General features: G+C 43.8%; 1 protein-coding gene across 1 annotated transcript in view; it reads left to right on the top strand.

The window, feature by feature from the left end:
- Positions 1-860: 860 nt before the first annotated feature.
- igfbpl1 (insulin like growth factor binding protein like 1) overlaps positions 861-18252 on the top strand; it is a 39289-nt gene continuing 21897 nt past the window's right edge. Inside the window, exon 1 of the mRNA XM_033021482.1 lies at positions 861-1565. Within this exon, the coding sequence (XP_032877373.1) occupies positions 1022-1565 (544 nt within the window). The 5' untranslated portion in view covers positions 861-1021. The remainder of the gene's footprint in view (positions 1566-18252) is intronic.

The raw sequence follows: 18252 nt of genomic DNA, 5'->3' as shown, positions 1-18252 counted from the left end.
TATGTTAATGCCTTCCATCACCGTGTGCTGTGGTGGATGTTTTTGTTAATTTTTATGTAGATGTGTGTTTTGTTGATTTTTAGGTATGACTGTATGGCAAATCAAACTCTTTGTATGTTTTTACATACATGGCTAATACATTAATCACAATTACAATTACAATCTACAGTGTATGTATAAAAAAACTTGCCCCACACATGTCCTTTAAACTTTGCCCCATCTACATTAAAGCTATGCCCTCCAGTCTTTGACATTTTCACCTAGGAGTCAACTTTTGTTCTTTGATAATGGGTGGTACAGTGGCACAGCTGGTAGACCTGCTACCTCACAGCGCCTGAGACTCGGGTTCAATCCTGCCCTTGATCACAAGGGGAATAGATAGGGTAAAGGCATGGAGCCTTTTATCCAGAATAGGGGGATCAAGAACCAGAGGTTTATGGTGAGAAGGGAAAGATTTAATAGGAATCTGATGGGCGATATTTTCACACAATGGTGAGTATATGGAACCAACTGCCAGAAGACATGCTTGAGGATGATACTAGAGCTACATTTAATGGCATTTGGTCAGGTAGGAAAGGTTGAGATGGATATGGGCCAAAAGTAAGCATGTTGATAGGGCATCATGGTCAGCGTGGACAGTTTGGGACAAGGAACCTGCTTCAATGCTATGTAACTCTGTACCGTGCGAAATTCCCCTCTTAATCTAGAAAGCCTATGGCACACCTAATGTATTGTGGTTAACTTGCTTAAGAAACCGCGCACCCCGGCAAGGTGGGCGCTCCGCTGACGGGGGGGGGGGGGGGGGGGGGAGGAGTGAGGAGTGAGGTGGGAGTGGGTTTAATTTTTTACCGGGAGAGTGAGTGGCGAAGTTAGTGGACGCCGGGCAGCCGCTGTGGAGGAGTTCAGGTGTTGGTTCCTTGGGAAAGGCGGTGAATCACAGGCTGGGAATTTACTGGGTGGGATTGTTGGATGCGAACCTCGCCAATGTGCAGAGCGCAGGCTGGTGGGGAGCCTATGAATAATGAATGATGTGGGACAGAGTTTAGCAGCGGCTGAGATCCAGAGCGGGTCACTCTCCCGGCGAGGCGTGAACATGCAGTTTGCTCTCTTGGTGTTGGCGCTTGGCGGGGTGATTTGGGGCAGCGGGGCGCAGACTGGTTGCTCAGACTGCCAGCTCGCCTCTTGCCCGGCCGTGTTGTGCAGAGTGCCCGAACTGCTGGCTGAAGACGAGTGCGGCTGCTGTAAGCGCTGCTTGGGAGTACAGGGAGAGCGGTGCGGTGGCCAGGGGCTAAAGCACGGCCGCTGCGCCCCGGGCTATGTGTGCCTGACCTCGGCGGACGGGCCGAGGGAGGAGGGGGAAAGGGAGAAGGACGAGAAGGAGGAGAAGGAGGAGAGCGAGGATGAAGAGGGAACCGGCGCCTGCGTTTGCAAGCACGACTACCCGGTGTGCGGCTCGGACACCAACACCTACCCCACCATCTGCGCCCTGCACTTGGCCAGCTGGATATCAGTCCACCTACAGGAGGGCAAGATCCACAAAACACACGACGGCGAGTGCAAATACGGTAAGGGACTTGAGGGGGAAGGGGTGCAGTCCAAATGGGGGGTGAGAGAGTGAGGTGTAAGGGGGGAAAGGGGGGGGGGGGTCAAGGAGGTGGCAAGGGACCAGAGGAAAGAAAAGGAACGAAAACCAAAAGAATGGAGAAGGATGGGGAGGAGGGGAGAGAAGGGAGGCGGAGAGGGGAGACTTGGAGATAGGACGCGGAGATGCAAGGGGAAGAAATGGGGGGGGGGGGGTGAAAGAAGGAAACGGGGAACAAGGAAAGAGGAGGGAGAGGCTGAAAGAGGCAGGTGCCAAGTGGAGGAAACAGAACAAGGGAAATGCAAAGAGACGGACTGGTACCATTGCGTAGAATAGTTGAACACTTCGCGCTGCCCAGACCACTTATCCCCCTCACCCCTCTTTCCCCATTGCCTGCCTCTCCCTCTCCCACCACCCCTGTTCTCCGTGTTTATACATCCATTTCTCTTCTCTCCCACACTTTTCCCCATCTCTCTCCCTCCATAACCTTTCTCTCTCCCCCCCTCTCCTTCAATTTGCGGTGCCTTCCGTTATCCAACCGAGGGAGAAAGGGACGGAGAAACTGAGTACGGAGACAAAGGGGGAAGAGGGTGGAGGGGGGACAGATGTAGAGAAGGCAAGCAGAAGGATGGATGCAGCGAGAGGCGAGCATGCAAGCCCCAGAGATGGAGGGACGGGACAAACACTAGAGTGAGACTTTCTCTGCCCCGCTCACTATCTGTCCGTGTCTGTACACAATGTATCTCCTCCTCCGCCCGCGGTTCCACGCGGTTCTCTCCGCTTTGTCAGGAGTGCTGTGCCATGACGGGTAACTAAAGAACAGCGGGTTTCAAACAGCCGGCTGCCTGGGGTCCGGCGACACAGAGCGAGTCCCGGCCATGTCTACACTTCCCACTGTCCGAGCTGTCAGCTACAAGCTCCCTCGGGGCTGCTGCTTCACGCTTGTAATTCAGAGCACTAGGCTCTGGCAGATACCCCGTCTTTGCCCAAGTGTGTGTCAGTCCCGAGGAAGCAAACGCTGCTGGACGCCGCGGGTCACTCCTGCTCTGCTCTCAGTGGGAGATGCCGCTTGTGTGGACATGAATGTAGAGTCGCCGGCAAACACCTGCCGCCCGGGCTAATGCGATATTTGAGGCTCTATCCCAGCCTCTGTCCGTGGCGACTGGGTACCCCAGCAAACAAAAAGACCACGAATCAGACACTCGGGGTATAAACTTTAGTAAAAAGCAGGGATGAACTTGGGCGAAAGGCTATTTATCACGAAGACCTCCCCGGTTACTGTCTATCTATCGAGCGACCCACACAAGTCCTGCACGCGTGTATCTATCTGCCGGCTGCAAGAAGCGACAGAGAGAGAATGTACAACCACAGCAAACAGGGGATTTCGCTCATTTAATTTGGCTACAATTCCCGAATAAGTGGGAGAATTGGTTATATTCGGGCCTGGACCGTTGACGTGGAATTTTAACCCAAGACTCATTTCATTGCATAATGAATTGATTCCGTGTGAATGGATAGAGAACCCGTTAATTCTAACTGTAAATTACAATGTTCGAGGACTAGAAAGTCCATGCTAACTCAGTCGGTATGACTTGTGATAGGGGGTTGCTTATGTGTTCCGTGAACAAGTGCTAAGAAGCTCTGTATGTTTATGGGTTTTTAGACAATTTATATTGATGTAGAGCGAGGCGCATAAAGGCTCTTCACCGAAACAGTCCAGCAACAAATGCCGTCCACGCAGATAGTAGGCAGATAAGCAGGGAGCGTACGGTATCTTACAGATCCAATAAAAGGTGACATCTGCGGATGTTTATCAGGATCGGTACCGGCTTGGTACAGTTGAAGCGAAGTGAGGAAAATAAACGAATCGTACACAAAGCGCTAGAGTAACTCAGCGGGTCAGGCGGCATCTTTGGCGAATATTATGATGCAGCTTTATCGGACTTCAGTTAGACCACACGTGGAATATTGCGTGCAGTTCTGGTCGCCCCATTACAAGAAGGATGTGGAGCCTTTGGAAAGGCGCAGAGGAGGTTTACCAGAATATTGCCCGGATTAGTGGGTATTAGCTACAGGGTGAGGTTGCACAGACTTGGATTGTTTTCTCTGGATAAGCAGAGGTTGAGGGGAGACCTGACAAGTGTATACATTTATGAGAGGTATAGGTAGGGCAGACAGTTAGAAGCATTTTCCCAGAATGGAAACAAAAATCTAATACTAGAGGGCATAGCTTTAAGGTGAGAGGAGCAAAGTTTAAAGGAGGTGTGTGGGGGAGCTTTTTTACTTAGAGGTGATGAGTGCCTGCAACGCGTTGGCAGGGTTGATCATTGAGGCAGATACAATAGTGGTATTTAAGCTTTTTGTAGGCATATGGACATGGAGGGATGGAGGGATGGAGGGATATGGATTATGTGCAGGTAGATAAGAGATGGTCTTGGCATCATGTTCGGCACAGACATTGTGGGCCGAAGGGTCTGTGCTGTATTGTTGTGCTGTATTGTTCTATGGATAAATGACGTTTTGGGTCAAGACCCTTCTTCAGATCCGAAACGTCATGCATCCATGTTCTCCAGAGATGCTGCCCGATCCTCTGAGTTACTCCAGCATTTTGTGTCCTTTTTTGAAAACCAACATCTGCAGTTCATTGTGTCCAAAAACAATCAAGGATGTATTCATACGTTTACTTTCAGACTATATAGTGCATTTACATTTTTATAATGATTCTAAAATACAGTTATGATTTTGTCTATTACTATTACTGCTTTTGCTAGAAGATCTATTTGGACTTGTCAAGAAATCCCTGAGGTCTTGCAGTATGAACTGGTGCTCAATTCTAATCCTAATCAATTTAGTTTATTGTCACGTGTACCAAGGTACAGTGAAAAGCTTTTGTTGCGTGCTAACCAGTCGGCAGAAAGACAATACAGGATTACAATCGATCCATTTACAGTGTATAGATGTGTAAGAAGGAATTGCAGATGCTGGTTTAAACCAAAGATAGACACAAAAAGCTGGAGTAACTCAGCGGGACAGGCAGCATCTCTGGAGAGAAGGAATGGGTGACATTTCCAAAATGTGTATACAGTATACAGGGTATAGATACATGATAGGGAAAGAATGTTTAGTGCAAGGTAAAGCCGGCAAAGTTTGATCAAGGATAATTCGAGGGTCATCAAAGAGGTAGATAGTAGTTCTGCACTACTCTCTGGTTGTAGTAGGATGATTCATTTGCCTGATAACTGCTGGGAAGAAACTGTCCCTGAATCTGGAGGTGTGCATTTACACACTTCTGTACCTTTTCCCTGATGGGAGATGGGAGACGAAAGAGTGGCCAGGGTGCGACTCGTCCTTGATTATGCTGCTGGTCTTGATGAGGCAGCATGAGGTATAAATAGAAGGGAGGTTGGTTTGTGTGATGGTCTGGGCTACGTCCACAATTCGCTTTGTTACACTGTGTGGAGATTTAGAACATAGAGCAAAATAGCACAGGAATTTTCTGTGCTGAACATATTGCCAATTAAAACTAATCTCCATATCCTTCCATTCCCTGCATATCCATGTAGCTACTGTGTCTTAAAAACCGTCCTAAACGCTGCTGTATCTGCCTCCACCACCATCCCTGGCAGCACGTTTGCAGGCACACACCACTCTCTGTGTAACAAAAACTTGCCGCATGCATCTCCTTTAAACTTTGCCCCTCTCAGCTTAAAGCTACACCATCTAGTATTTGAGGAGATTTGAGGAAGAATTTGTTTATCCAGAGGGTGAAATCTGGCATGTGCTGCCTGTGAGGCTGGTGGATGTGGGTACACTCATATGTAAGATGTATGAATGGAGACAATGGTTCAGGTCAGGGAACATTCTTCAGACGCTATTCCCAGTATGTTGTCATTAACATTCTTATCTTAATTCAGAAATCCTTTCACCTATAACATCTTTCAACCTTAGATATCCCTGTGCTCTTCTGACTAAATCCTCCTGTTCCTTTCCTTCACTCGTCGCGTCATTATCAATGCATTTGTATGATTGATTGATTGATTGATTGATGAGTATCTGCTTAATTAAAGAAGCATCAGTCAGCTTGGGTCAACTGCCCTATATGCCTGCGCAAATAGCAGATCAGCATTTATAAATAGAAAGAGAATGGGATAAGAAGGGATAATGATGCTGCCTTGTTTTATTTGCTGCTCGGCACTGGTTTCCATCTCACATTGAATAACAATCATGCGATGAAAACATTGGATTATTGTAGCAATACAATTCTGACTTCACATAGCATCTTTTAAAGTATGAACTTTGAGTGGTGATAAATAAATTTGTGCAATAGAATTGAAACACCGATTAATTTATCACAGGGGTCGTGTAGCTTCATGACTAGTTATATGTGGAAAGGTTATAGTTTTTGCTAGTAACGATACATAGAAGTGTAGTTGTATGTTGAAGTGTATCAAATGTTATTGATCATGTTAACGTTTACAGAGCATGTTTATAAGTACATCAAGAAACAATTTATAGTTGAAGCATTTCTATCGATATTTAAGTAAATTTAATGATCGTGTTATGCTGCTGCTGAATTAAATTATTATTTTGTATTTTTTATTATATTGATTTGCAGCTCTACTGCTGTTCATCAAAAGCATGCCATTTACTTATCCTCTTACTGAGCTTAGTCTGTGAATGGTCTGTGTCTGGGTGCTGAATCAGTCTGCATCTCTGAATAGAGAAGGGTGAATAATTTAACCACAATAGTCTTCTGTGACAAATCTCTGGGAATACTGCTGTGTTTTGCATCCAAATGAATCAGTATCTCAAAGTAATCCTGGGCATTTTTCACATTAAATATCTTTTCACCAAAATGCAAGTTCTTCAATACAGGTCAACACCGACAACTTCAAAGCATAGTCCTCAAGGCAGTAACTATCCGCTTGTTCTGAAAAAACTATTAAACAAATGTGTGTTTATCTATGTTGGTGAATAAATACTCAGTATTTAATTGCTCAATATGCCCTGTTAATCAATTCATTTTGTTTTTTTATTGTTGTGCAAAGCCAAGTAATATGCTGTTACCACTCTTTGGAGAAGCAGCATTCCTATTAACTGCACTGAGTAAAACCTTCACCCTTTCTTCTTTCATTCCGCACACAATGGCCAACCGAGAAAACTAAAGGGACACCGGAGCCTTTTAAGGTATTTTCCAGCCACTAATCTCATGGTTTCAGCTTGTCCCATCTGTACAGTCAGAATACACAATTTCTGTCCCTCCGACCATCAAACAGAACAAAGCATACCCTTCACAATACTTTCATCTTGAAAAGCTCCTTGCTCCTTTTTGAAGTTATTCATTGTGCTTCGATTTTAGAATGCTGCTTTGTTTCAAGATGCTGACAAACTGCAGCAACCATTCAATGACAGGTGCAGAATGAGCCCGGTATCTTCCTCAGACTGTCGGTAATCTTTCCGCCAATTCAGGCCAGCGTTTAAAAGGTAGACAAGATTTCCCCTTGATGTAAATAGCCAATTAAATCAGGGGAGCAGAAGCAGCCAAGTATGAAGAGCTTAATCTCTGGTTTCTGCACACAGCATTATTACTCACAGGGGAGCGAAGATGAATTGTAAGATTCCTCCAAAGTGGCACCAGCATGGGGTACAATCTCCAGAATCACCTCAGGGCAATTAAAGCTACTGATGTGGCATGCAAAGTAGCACCATCACTGCTCTGTAATGCTTGGCACCCGAAGGAAGGCTTGGAGCAATCATGCCAAAGTGGTTAAAACTGCTAATACTTGATATTGCAGCTGCAAGCTGTGTCTGTATCAGGAGCTGGCTCACAGTTCCTGGGATCTGCCTGTGGGAATGCTCTCTGCGATTAACAAATGAGGAGGAATGGCCAGGAATGTAACAGATGGAAGGAAATGGTTCGTACTTGTGTTGCATACAATAGTAAGCAACGGACAAACAACCCGACCTCATCACCAACTCTCTTGACCCTGTTCACCGTCCCTGAATTGTCCCTGTTCATCTAACATCTCTGCACTGGCTCGGGGAAAAAAATTCCTCCAATTAAATAATACAAAGACCAAAGTCATTGTCTTTGGTCCCCATTGCTAGCTACTAATTAAACCTTTTTAACGGAACCAGTCCAATGCTGAACTGGACGGTTTGCGACCACAATGTCACATGTGGTCCCAGGTTTAGTTCCAAGTCTTTTATCAACACCATTGCCTATTTTCAACTTTGTAATAATTCCTGTCTCCAAATTTGCTTCAACTGTTAAAACCCTCATCGACATGATTATTCCAAAGCACTTCTGCAACACTAAACCTTTCAGCCTGCCTGCATCATATCCTTATTATAACAAAGTGGGGTGTTCAGCAATGCTGGTTTTCTGAGCAATTTCAACAATTTCCACAATCCTTTCTCTCTCATATACACATTTACTCATGCCACCCATTTTCCTGCCACCCACCTACACAAAGGGTAATCTACAGTTGCCTATTAACCTACCAATCAGTCAGTGCATAGCTCATCTCTTTTTGTACACTGACACTGAAAGAGACTGTTCGGCCCACTGAGCTAATGTTGGCCCTCAGAGACATTCCCACATTTATTTTTATGAAACCTATTTTCTCCCTCAAGCTCATCAAATCCACCCTGATGTTTCTATAAACTGCCAGCACGAGGGATAATTTAAAAACTATTTACCGATTTTGGGAAATAGGAGGGAACTGGAACTTCAGGGGAAAACCCAATGCAGTCAGAGGTAGAACGAGCAACAACCAGAGGGCAGGATTGAACCTGGGCTACAGGAATGTGAAGCTCTTCATCTCTCGTCACCTGTCACATGTCATGCTCGTCACCTTCTGAGTTTTATTTTAAATTGATCCTGCAAAGAATCTTACGTTTTTCACCATATAAATTGCCTTTCTTCTATTTAAACATTGGAGACAAACAAAAAGGTTACTTTGGTTAAGTTTCATTTTATTGTTCATGGTATCAAGATTGATATTCAGTCCTCCTTTTCAAGTAATTAACAGTATCCCAGAGGATTTGTGCAGGGGCCTGAGTTATTCACTATATTAGACACAAAAAGCTGGAGTCACTCAGCGGGCCAGGCAGCATCTGTGGAGAGAAGGAATGGGTGACTTTTCGGGTCGAGACCCTTCTTCAGACTAGTCCAGATCCGGCACATTTTGTTATGCTCAAGGTTCCAGCATCTTGTGTCTCCATAACACAATATTTAGGATGTATCCAAGTTTACCACAGGCTCAATTAGGTAATGCTGAAACTGTATGGGATGGGAACGTTGTTAAATGAAGTGTACATAGTTGTTGCAGACAGAAATCAGTTCAAGTTCTGTGCATCAAATGCAAATAAATCTTATTTAAAAGATAGCTAACAATGGTCTGAGATCCAAGGATTCTTATCGACAGTTCATTAAAGTGTAGTAGAAAGAATAAATAATAATCGGAACAGGTATTAAAGTGGTTTCATCCGGTCAGGATCGATAAAAAGCTTTTGTTGTTTCACTGTTGAGAGTTTCTCGGACAAGGAGAGACAGACCCTACTACAAAATATCACCATGCAAACGATGGTAGAAATGTGGGACTCACTCCTACAACAAGCAACACCTGCTAGCTCTATTAATAATTTAAAATCTGACTTTGATAGATTTAGTTTAGTTGAGCTGAGTTTAGTTTAGTTTAGTTTATTGTCACGAGTACCGAGGTACATTGAAAAGCTTTCGTCGAGTGCTAACCAGTCAGTGGAAGGACAATGCAAGATGACAATCGAGCCGTCCACAGTGTATAGGATATATGATAAAATAAATAACATTTAGTGCAATATGGTGCCAGGTTGCGTATAGTTCTTGTTACTGTCAGAAAAGGGTATAAAAGGACAGATGACAAGAAGGATGGATAGAATTAGGGTACTGTGACTGTGCTGAATGGAACTGGTTTGAGGAACTGAAAGGTCTCTTCCTGTTCATGTGTCACTGCGTATAAAGACAGTAACTAAATACGGTGAAGTGTTCAGCAGTTCCGGCACTGCATCTGATATCAGCAGAGCTTCTATGTAAAGGACCCATCCGGTAACACATTCCAAAATATAAGGAGAGGTCATCTATTTCATTTTAAGAAATGATTTCATGTCAATAAACTGGAACAAAATGTGACAGGTGTTTGAATATGGAGATTAGTTTGATAGAGAAGGAAGGTAAATCCATTTCCTGTATTGTAAAGTAAAATTTGCATTTAGTGTAGTTTAGAGATACAGTGCGGAAACAGGCCCTTTGGCCCATCGGGACCAGTGATCCCTGCACATTAAGACTATCCTACACACTCTAGGGACAATTTGTACATTTAACAAGCTAATTTACCTACAAATCTGTACGTCTTTTGAGTGTGGGGGGAAACCGAAGGTCTCAGAGAAAACCCACGCAGGTCACGGGGAGAACGTACAAACTCCGTACAGACAGCGCCCGTAGTCGGGATCGAACCTGGGTCACTGGTGCTGCAAGCGCTGAAAGGCAGAAACTCTACCGCTGTGCAACTGTGCATTGTAAATATTATATTCTCCTTTATTAGTTAGATGTATCCATTCACATCAATACTTTAACAGATTATTTTCTTAAAGAAGGATCATATTTTTTTTTCAATTTGGCAATGATTCCATTTCAAATTTTCAATGATTCAATGATTCAATTTCAATTTTTCAATGATTCAATTTCAATTTTTCAGAATATTTCTGAAAAAATTTCCATAGCTATGCAGGTTAATTGTTAGTTCAGGGATACAGGAGGCAATTACCACATCTGATGTTAAACAGGGATTTTTAGGGATTTCATTTCACCTGTTGGCATCAAGGAATAACACACTTTTGATCATAAACTCTGGCAATTCAGTTCAGTTTCAGTTTAGTTTATTGTCACATGTACCGAGGGACAGTGAAAAGCTTTTTGTTGCATGCTAACCAGTCAGCAGAAAGACAATACATGATTACAATTGGGGAGCCCGCGTAGAAGCTGAGACCGGAGCCTCACGGGTCGGAGCCCACGGCTGACTGAGTCGACAGAGACCACGGCTGCGGCCTGGGTCAGCGCCAAGGAGGCGTCCAGAGAGGACCTGGCACCAATAGTGGAGAGGTGGTCGATGATGCCACTGAACGATGGATGAAGACTGACCAAGTGGAGTGAGGACGTTGCTGCCGGGGGAAGGAACAAAGGAGGACACAGCATGGGGGTGGATCGCCGTGAAGGAGGGGGAAGAACAATTAACCCGGCATGGGGGGACCACTGTGAGGGAGGGGGGGAGAACAAGGGAGGACTTGCCACGGGATACTCTGTGTATCCCGTGCCCTTTATGTGGCGTCTATTTGCATACCTTGGGTGTGCAAGCAAAAAATTTCACTGTGACGTCACATGGGTCAATAAAGATACATTCATTCATTCAATTGAGCCATTTACGCTGTATAGATACATGATAAGGAATAACGTTCAGTGCAAGGTAAAGCCAGCAAAATCCGATCAAGTATAGTGGAAATGGAATAACTGTCCAAATTGATTAAAGAATTTTGACATTAAACAATCAATGAATGTCATCATAGACTGACATTCCTGAAGATTACCAAGATCTGCTGTGTTGTCAGAGGTCTACCCTCTCAGAGAGAAATAACAGCATATAGGTGAGAAGGTGACAAGGACTTGGACAGATCCTTGGAGGATTTATTGCGTAAAAGTGTTGGAAATAGAAATTGTTCCAGATGATTTTCTGCCTACAACTTGCTATATAAGAATTGAAACAGATATGCTGTTATTCCACCCGCAACTCACAACTATTATCAAATGTCTACCAAACAATCCAGAGTCATTATAAATAATCCAGTGGATCTTTTGTTGATGTTCTCTACTCGACTTGCGACTTACCATCGTGGACCCCGCGATCCCTTTGCCAGGGATCAACCCCTGAGCTCTGCCGTGGGGGCCTGCGGACTTTAACATCGTGGAGCTCGCGGTCTCTGGTCAGAGACCAACTCCAGGAACTCCAAGTCACAGGAGCTTCGATCGCCCCGACGCGGGAGCTTCGACTTTAGACTTTATTGCCTTCCATCACAGTGGGGAATGTGGGGAATCCGCTGTGATGGATGTTTATGTTAACTTTTATGTAGTTGTGTGACTTGTTGCTTTTTTAGTATGGCTGTATGGTAATTCGCAAATCACTGTACCTTAATTGGTACATGTGACAATAAAAGAGCTTTGAAACCTTTGAAGCCTTTGAATATCTATTTTTAATTGGCAGCTCATTCAGCTGAAATCAACAGGAGATCATTGATACTGTAGGTACATCCCAAATTATGCACACCAACACGATGACATCTGTAATGACTGTTGTGAAATGTCTTAATGAAAATAACCAAATGAGTATTGTTAATAATAATAATAATAAATTTTATTTAATGGGCGCCTTTCAGACATCTCAAGGACACCTTACATAGTAATCGGAATAACATATAATCGGAATATAACAAGTAATAAAGACATCACAGAGACACAAATTAAAAACAGAATTCAATCTAAAAACAGAAAATCAAAAACACAGTGTGAAGATCATTGTTGATCTTTGCCAAGATTGTTTTCTCCATTGGTAATCAATTTTTGAAAACTAATTGCCTCAAACGAAACCAGCACTTGCATTGGGTCTGCCAAGGCCTGCAGGATCTCCCGGTTGCTAGCTATTTTAACTCTTCTTTCCATTCCCATAATTACATTTCTGTCCTTGGCTTCCTCCATTGCCAGAGTGAGGCCATACACAAACTGGAGGAACAGCACCTCATATTCTGCCTGGCAATGGTATGAACATTGAATTCTCCAATTTTAAGGGATACCACCCCAGACTCTCTCTCTTCCCTGTGCCCTGCCCCACCCCACACCAATTTCACTCACTAACCTCCCTAGGTTATTTCCTTACCTCACCTTCAACCGATCCCTGAATACACTCAAACCCCATCCACGTCCATATTTTCCCTTTCATCACTCCTCTTTCCTCATCCTCCTTTCCCCTTCCACCCACACCTCTCCCTCCGGCTGTACATTCCACTCTTCTATACTCTTTTGTCTCCTTTTCATCTCGAGCCTTTCACACTTACTCCATTCATCTACCAATCAAGCCCGCCTCATCTGTATCTACCTATCACTTGCGAGACTCTGTCCTGCCCCCTCTCTTTACCAGCTTTCTCCCCCCGACTACAATCAGTGTCAAGAAGGTTCCCAACCTGAAACATTGCCAGTCCATTCCTTCCCCAGATGTTGCCTGACCTGCTGTTCCTACACCACTTTGTTTTTTGTGAAACTGCTAATGAATATCACAACATTATGTAAATCCATTTCTCTAAATTCTGTTGAATAAATAGCGATTTCGTAACTGATTTTTGCTGTGACTCCATCAAACCAATTAAAAATATTAAACCAGAGTATTAATAGGTAATCTAAATATAACAATGAATGACATTGGTATGTATATATACAATAAATACATAATTCCTACTGAAGGTTAAATGCCAATGAGTGTGGATTAGAAACACTATAAAATAAGCAGAGTACTTCATTGCATTAGATTTTATTACCTAAACCATTAAATGATGTGGCAATGTAGATAACTGGTATAGTACAAACTCTAACTCAAGTCACTAATTTTCTATTAAGCTGTGAAATAGAGAAGCATGGCCCATATGAGTTTGTGATGGAGATGTAGGGAATTATTCCTCAAATCAAGTATGCATTGCCTCAGGCTTTTGACCAATGTTTCGTGCCTCAACATCTTATTTGACCATGGGTTGAGCTACCAAATTAAGTGTGTCCATCGTCAAATCCACCCTATTCTTACTACTGTGCCCCAACCCAACCAGATCCTGGCATCAATATTCCATCTGAGATCATCAACTGCTGAAATCCACCAGGGTAGTCCACAGAAGGCAGTGGAGGCCAATTCACTGGATGTTTTCAAGAGAGAGTTAGATATAACTCTAGGGCTAACGGAATCAAGGGATATGGGGAGAAAGCAGGAACGGGGTACTGATTTTGGATGATCAGCCATGATCATATTGAATGGCGGTGCTGGCTCGAAGGGCCAAATGGCCTACTCCTGCACCTATTTTCAATGTTTCTATGTAGTATATTTTTGTGGTGTGCTTTAGTTTGGTTTAGTTTAGTTGGAAACAGGCCCACCAAGTGCACTGACCATTGATGGCCCATTCATACTAGTTCTATGTTATCTCTATTATTCACCCACTCCCTACACACTAGGGACAATTCAGAAGCCAACAAACCTGCACGTCTTTGGGATGTGGGAGGAATCTGGGGCATCTGGAGGAAACCCATGGGGTCAGAGGGAGAACGTACAAACACCATATATATAGCACCTGTAGTTAGGATCAACCCTGGGTCGCTGGCGCTGTGAGGCATCAGCTCTACCATTGTAAATCTTTTAATCTCTATAACTGTAGGTTTGAACAACTTTAGATATCATAATATAACATGCTATAATTTAAAATTTGTAGGTGCTCCAGGTGAATTTTCTCTAAATTATAAAATCTTATCCAAGTATTCATGTGTTGATTTGTACTTTGTTCTAGTGCTGGATTCTGCATGATGGTTTTATCTCTTCCCTTTTGTTCATGGTTCAGCTTGTTTAGCATAACATCTTTGTGAACAGGCTGGATAAAAAGTTACATGCACTGTCCTATGATTTGATGAGATATTGAGGTTTCCATTTTGCAGACAAATTATTTTACTCTGCATCTATTGCTTGTTAAGATATTTAAAATCAGTAAAGAGCAAATTAATGCAGGTCCTGGAAATCAGAAACAAAAGAAGAAGGTATTTTAAATGTTACATTTCTCAGCTTTAACTTTCACTTTTCATTGTTCTGAGCATGAGCACGGGAACTGGGTAAAAATCGAATTGAGCACACCAGTCAGAGAAATAAAACTGGGTCGAGGGAAGTGCTTAGTAGAATGCCATAGGGATTAATGCAGGGCCTTGACTGTTTCTAATCTGTTGACTATACAGCAATGGCGATAAATTTTACTGTTGATGTATCTCTGGAAACCTGTTGAAAGCAAAGCTCATTTATGCAATTCATTTACCCTCCCTACATTATGCATAATTAAGCTCTACATGGAGCATCTATAAAGATGTGGATGTTCCTGTTTTTTTTTTCCTTTTTCCTCTTGTAGTTAACTACTTATTTTCTGTAATTGTAACCATGACAACATTGGCCTGCACTCTCTCAGAGTCAATTCTTCTTAGCTCTCCCCCTCCCCCTGCTGCGACTCAAAACATGCCCCGATTTCTCACCTGCCCAGTACCGATGAAGGGTTCTTGACCCAAAACGATGACTATTCTATTTTGGTTCTATTTCGTTCTACACTGATGCTGCGTCCCACATTTTCTGCTTTTATTTTGCATTTATAGCATCTGCAGTTTTTTTTTCCTACTTTATTGTAATTCCACACCCAAAGGTGTACACACAAATGTCATCATTTAAAATGTCATGCCAAGCCATATATGCAGCCACCATTGGCGCATATATTGAAGATGGACCCAGATGCCTGAATTAAAGAAATGGAATGTTCAGCCACCATTTTTATAGGCAGACGGAGAAATGTGTGGATTTTAGTTAATATCTGGTTGGGCAACAAAACTTTATTTGGTTATTTTCAGGCTACCAGGGCCATCTGTGATTTAGAACTTACCCAAGCTATAATGTCAACCAACCCAGTAAGATATGCAGACCCAACAGATTATTGTATGTCATGTTGGCACTTGCGGGCGGAGCACCAAGGCAAATTCCTTGTATGTGAATACTTGCCCAATTAACATATTCATTACGGATGGGGTGGAATGGTGGTACAGTGGTAGAGTTGCTGCCATACAGCATCAGAGACCCATGTTCCATCCTGACTGCGGGTGTTGTCTGTACTGAGTTTGTACATTCTCCCTGTGACCGCGTGCTCCAGTTTCCACCCACACTCCGAAGACATACAGGTTTGTAGGTTAATTGTTTTTTTGTAAATTGTCCCTAGTGTGTAGGATAGAACTAATGTATTGGCGATTGCTGGTCAGCGCAGACACGGCCTGTTTCCACACTGTATCTCTAAAGTCTAAAGTAAAGGATGCTGTAATCCGGAGCAAGAAATAAAGTGCTGGACGAATTAAATGGATTGAGCAGCATCTGTGGAGGCAAAAGGATAGTCAATGTTTTGCGTAACACCCCCCCTCCCCCCCCCTTATGCTCCTTCTTTTCTCCAGTTTAGCCCCCTCCCACTCTTCACCTCGCTCCCTATCCTCAACGAGCTTCATTCCCCTCCCCACCTGGTTCATATCACCCACACACACACCTTCTGGTTCTCCTATCCCCTCCCCTCCCTTATCTGGTTCCACTTCTCAGCTTCCCTCCTTATGAGATTCCACACTGACAACCTCTTCCCAGCCGTTGTCTCTAACTCCAGCCTCCCTTCCCCCACCTGGCTCCATCTGCCCATCATCTCCCCCCTCCCCGGTTTCCTCCTGTCTCCTGCCAGTCCCGTTTTTACCGTTCCTTCTGGCCTCTTTATCTTGGTTGTCTCCCTTGTGCACCATCAATTCCAATGCAGGCTGGCCACTCCAAATGTTGCCTATCCCTTTGACCCTATAGATGCTGCTTGACCTGCTGATTCCCTCCTGCAGTTTGTTTCGTGCTTTGCTTTATGCAATTGCATTGGAAGAGTCGGCACACATTGCTGCGAAAACAAGCTGCCCCAAATAAGCAACAAATTACGCTATTCTGATGGTTTTTGTAGTTTGTGCTCTTGTCCTGGAGTAGCGATGTCTTCATGTAGGCTGTGATTGAACCCCTCAATGAGCTGCCAACCTAGAAATTAAAACGAGTAGATCTTTGTTTCTGTGTTTCTATGTTTCTATGTTTCAAGGGCGGCACAGTGGTGCAGCGGTGAAGCTACTGCCTTACAGCGTCAGAGACCCCCCGGATTCGATCCTGATTATGGGTGCTTCTCTGTACGGAGTTTGTACGTTCTGTAAGCATGACCTGTGTGGGTTTTCTCCAATATCGTCAGTTTCCTCCCACACTCCAAAGACGTACAGATTTGCATACAGATTGGCTGGGCATAAATGTTAAAAAAATATCCCTAGTGTGTGTAGGGCAGTGTAAATGTGTGCGGGGATCACTGGTCGGTGCGGACTTGGTGGACCGAAGGGCCTGTTACCACGCAGTATCTCTAAACTAAACTAAACTAAACTAATAAATATTTATTCATCTGAAATAAAGATTGGATTATGGATATGAGGTTAAGTTAGGAAATGAAGTAGCGAGGGAAAAACATTTAAAGTTGAGGCAGCCAATACAAAGCTTATCGAGACTCAGACTGGCATCTGATCTCTCGCATGTTCAGCGCTTCTACCCGGCAAGTAGGTAAGTTATGAAGACGCTGACCTGCTAAAGACATTGCCTGGAATTCTCCTACACGCCGCCAGCAAGAATGATTAAGCCCATTACTTTCACAAGAGAATGTGTAAAAGGAGACATCTGATCACTGATATTGATACTATATTGATTAATCACTACACGGTGGTGCAGCGGTAGAGTTGCTGCCTTACAGCGCTTGCAACACCAGAGACCCAGGTTCGATCCTGACTACGGGTGCTGTCTGTTCGGAGTTTGTACCCGAACCGGCGTGGTAAATGTAAAAATTGTCCCTAGTGGGCGTAGGATGGTGTTAATGTGCGGGGATCGCTGGTCGGCGCGGACCCGGTGGGCCGAGGGGCCTGTTTCCGCGCTGTATCTCTAAACTAAACTAAACTATATTGATTGTGAAGATTGAAACAGCACTTCCTATGTTGAGGCAGAGAATCTTTGATAGCAACTCACCTCTGGCTCTGTTTAACTGTAGATGTTCGATATTAGCAGTTGAGATAAAACAGAAAAGACAGGAAACATTCAAAAAGTCGGGCAGAATCCTCAGAATGAGAATCAGAGATAACATTTCAAGTCAAAGACTCCTTCACCAGAACTGGGAAAGTGTGATGGTTTTATGTCGCAGAGAGAGTGAGGGGGGAATGGGGGGGGGTAAAAAGAATAATTCTATTTTCCTATCCATGAACCTGTCCAAATGTCTTTCAGACATTGTAATTGTACCTGTCTCCACCACTTCCTCTGCAACTGTACAGCTTCAAAACAGGCTGGACCACGGATTGCCAGACCATAGAATGCCAGAAACCTGTACTTCCAATTTCATAAATTCATAAGTGATAGGAGCAGAATTAGGCCAATCGGCCCATCAAGTCTACTCTGCCATTCAATCATGGCTGATATACGTGTCTTTCCTTCTCTACCCCATTCTCCTGCTTTCACCCCATAACCCCTGACACCCGTACTAATCAAGAATTTATCTCTGCCTTAAAAATATCCATTGACAGCTTCCACAGCCTTCTGTGGCAATGAATTCCACAGATTCACCACCCTGTGACTAAAGAAATTCCTCCTCCTCATCTCCTTCCTAAAGGAATGTCCTTATATTCTGTGGCTATGACCTCTGGTCCTATACTGTCCCACTAGTGGAAACATCGTCAACTACTCCATATGAATTGCTACCACATTATTTTACTCTTCATTATTTTC

This window comes from Amblyraja radiata, chromosome 1, assembly GCF_010909765.2.
Source record: "Amblyraja radiata isolate CabotCenter1 chromosome 1, sAmbRad1.1.pri, whole genome shotgun sequence".
NCBI classification, from domain to species: domain Eukaryota; kingdom Metazoa; phylum Chordata; class Chondrichthyes; order Rajiformes; family Rajidae; genus Amblyraja; species Amblyraja radiata.
This window is presented reverse-complemented; position numbering and strand designations above follow the sequence as displayed.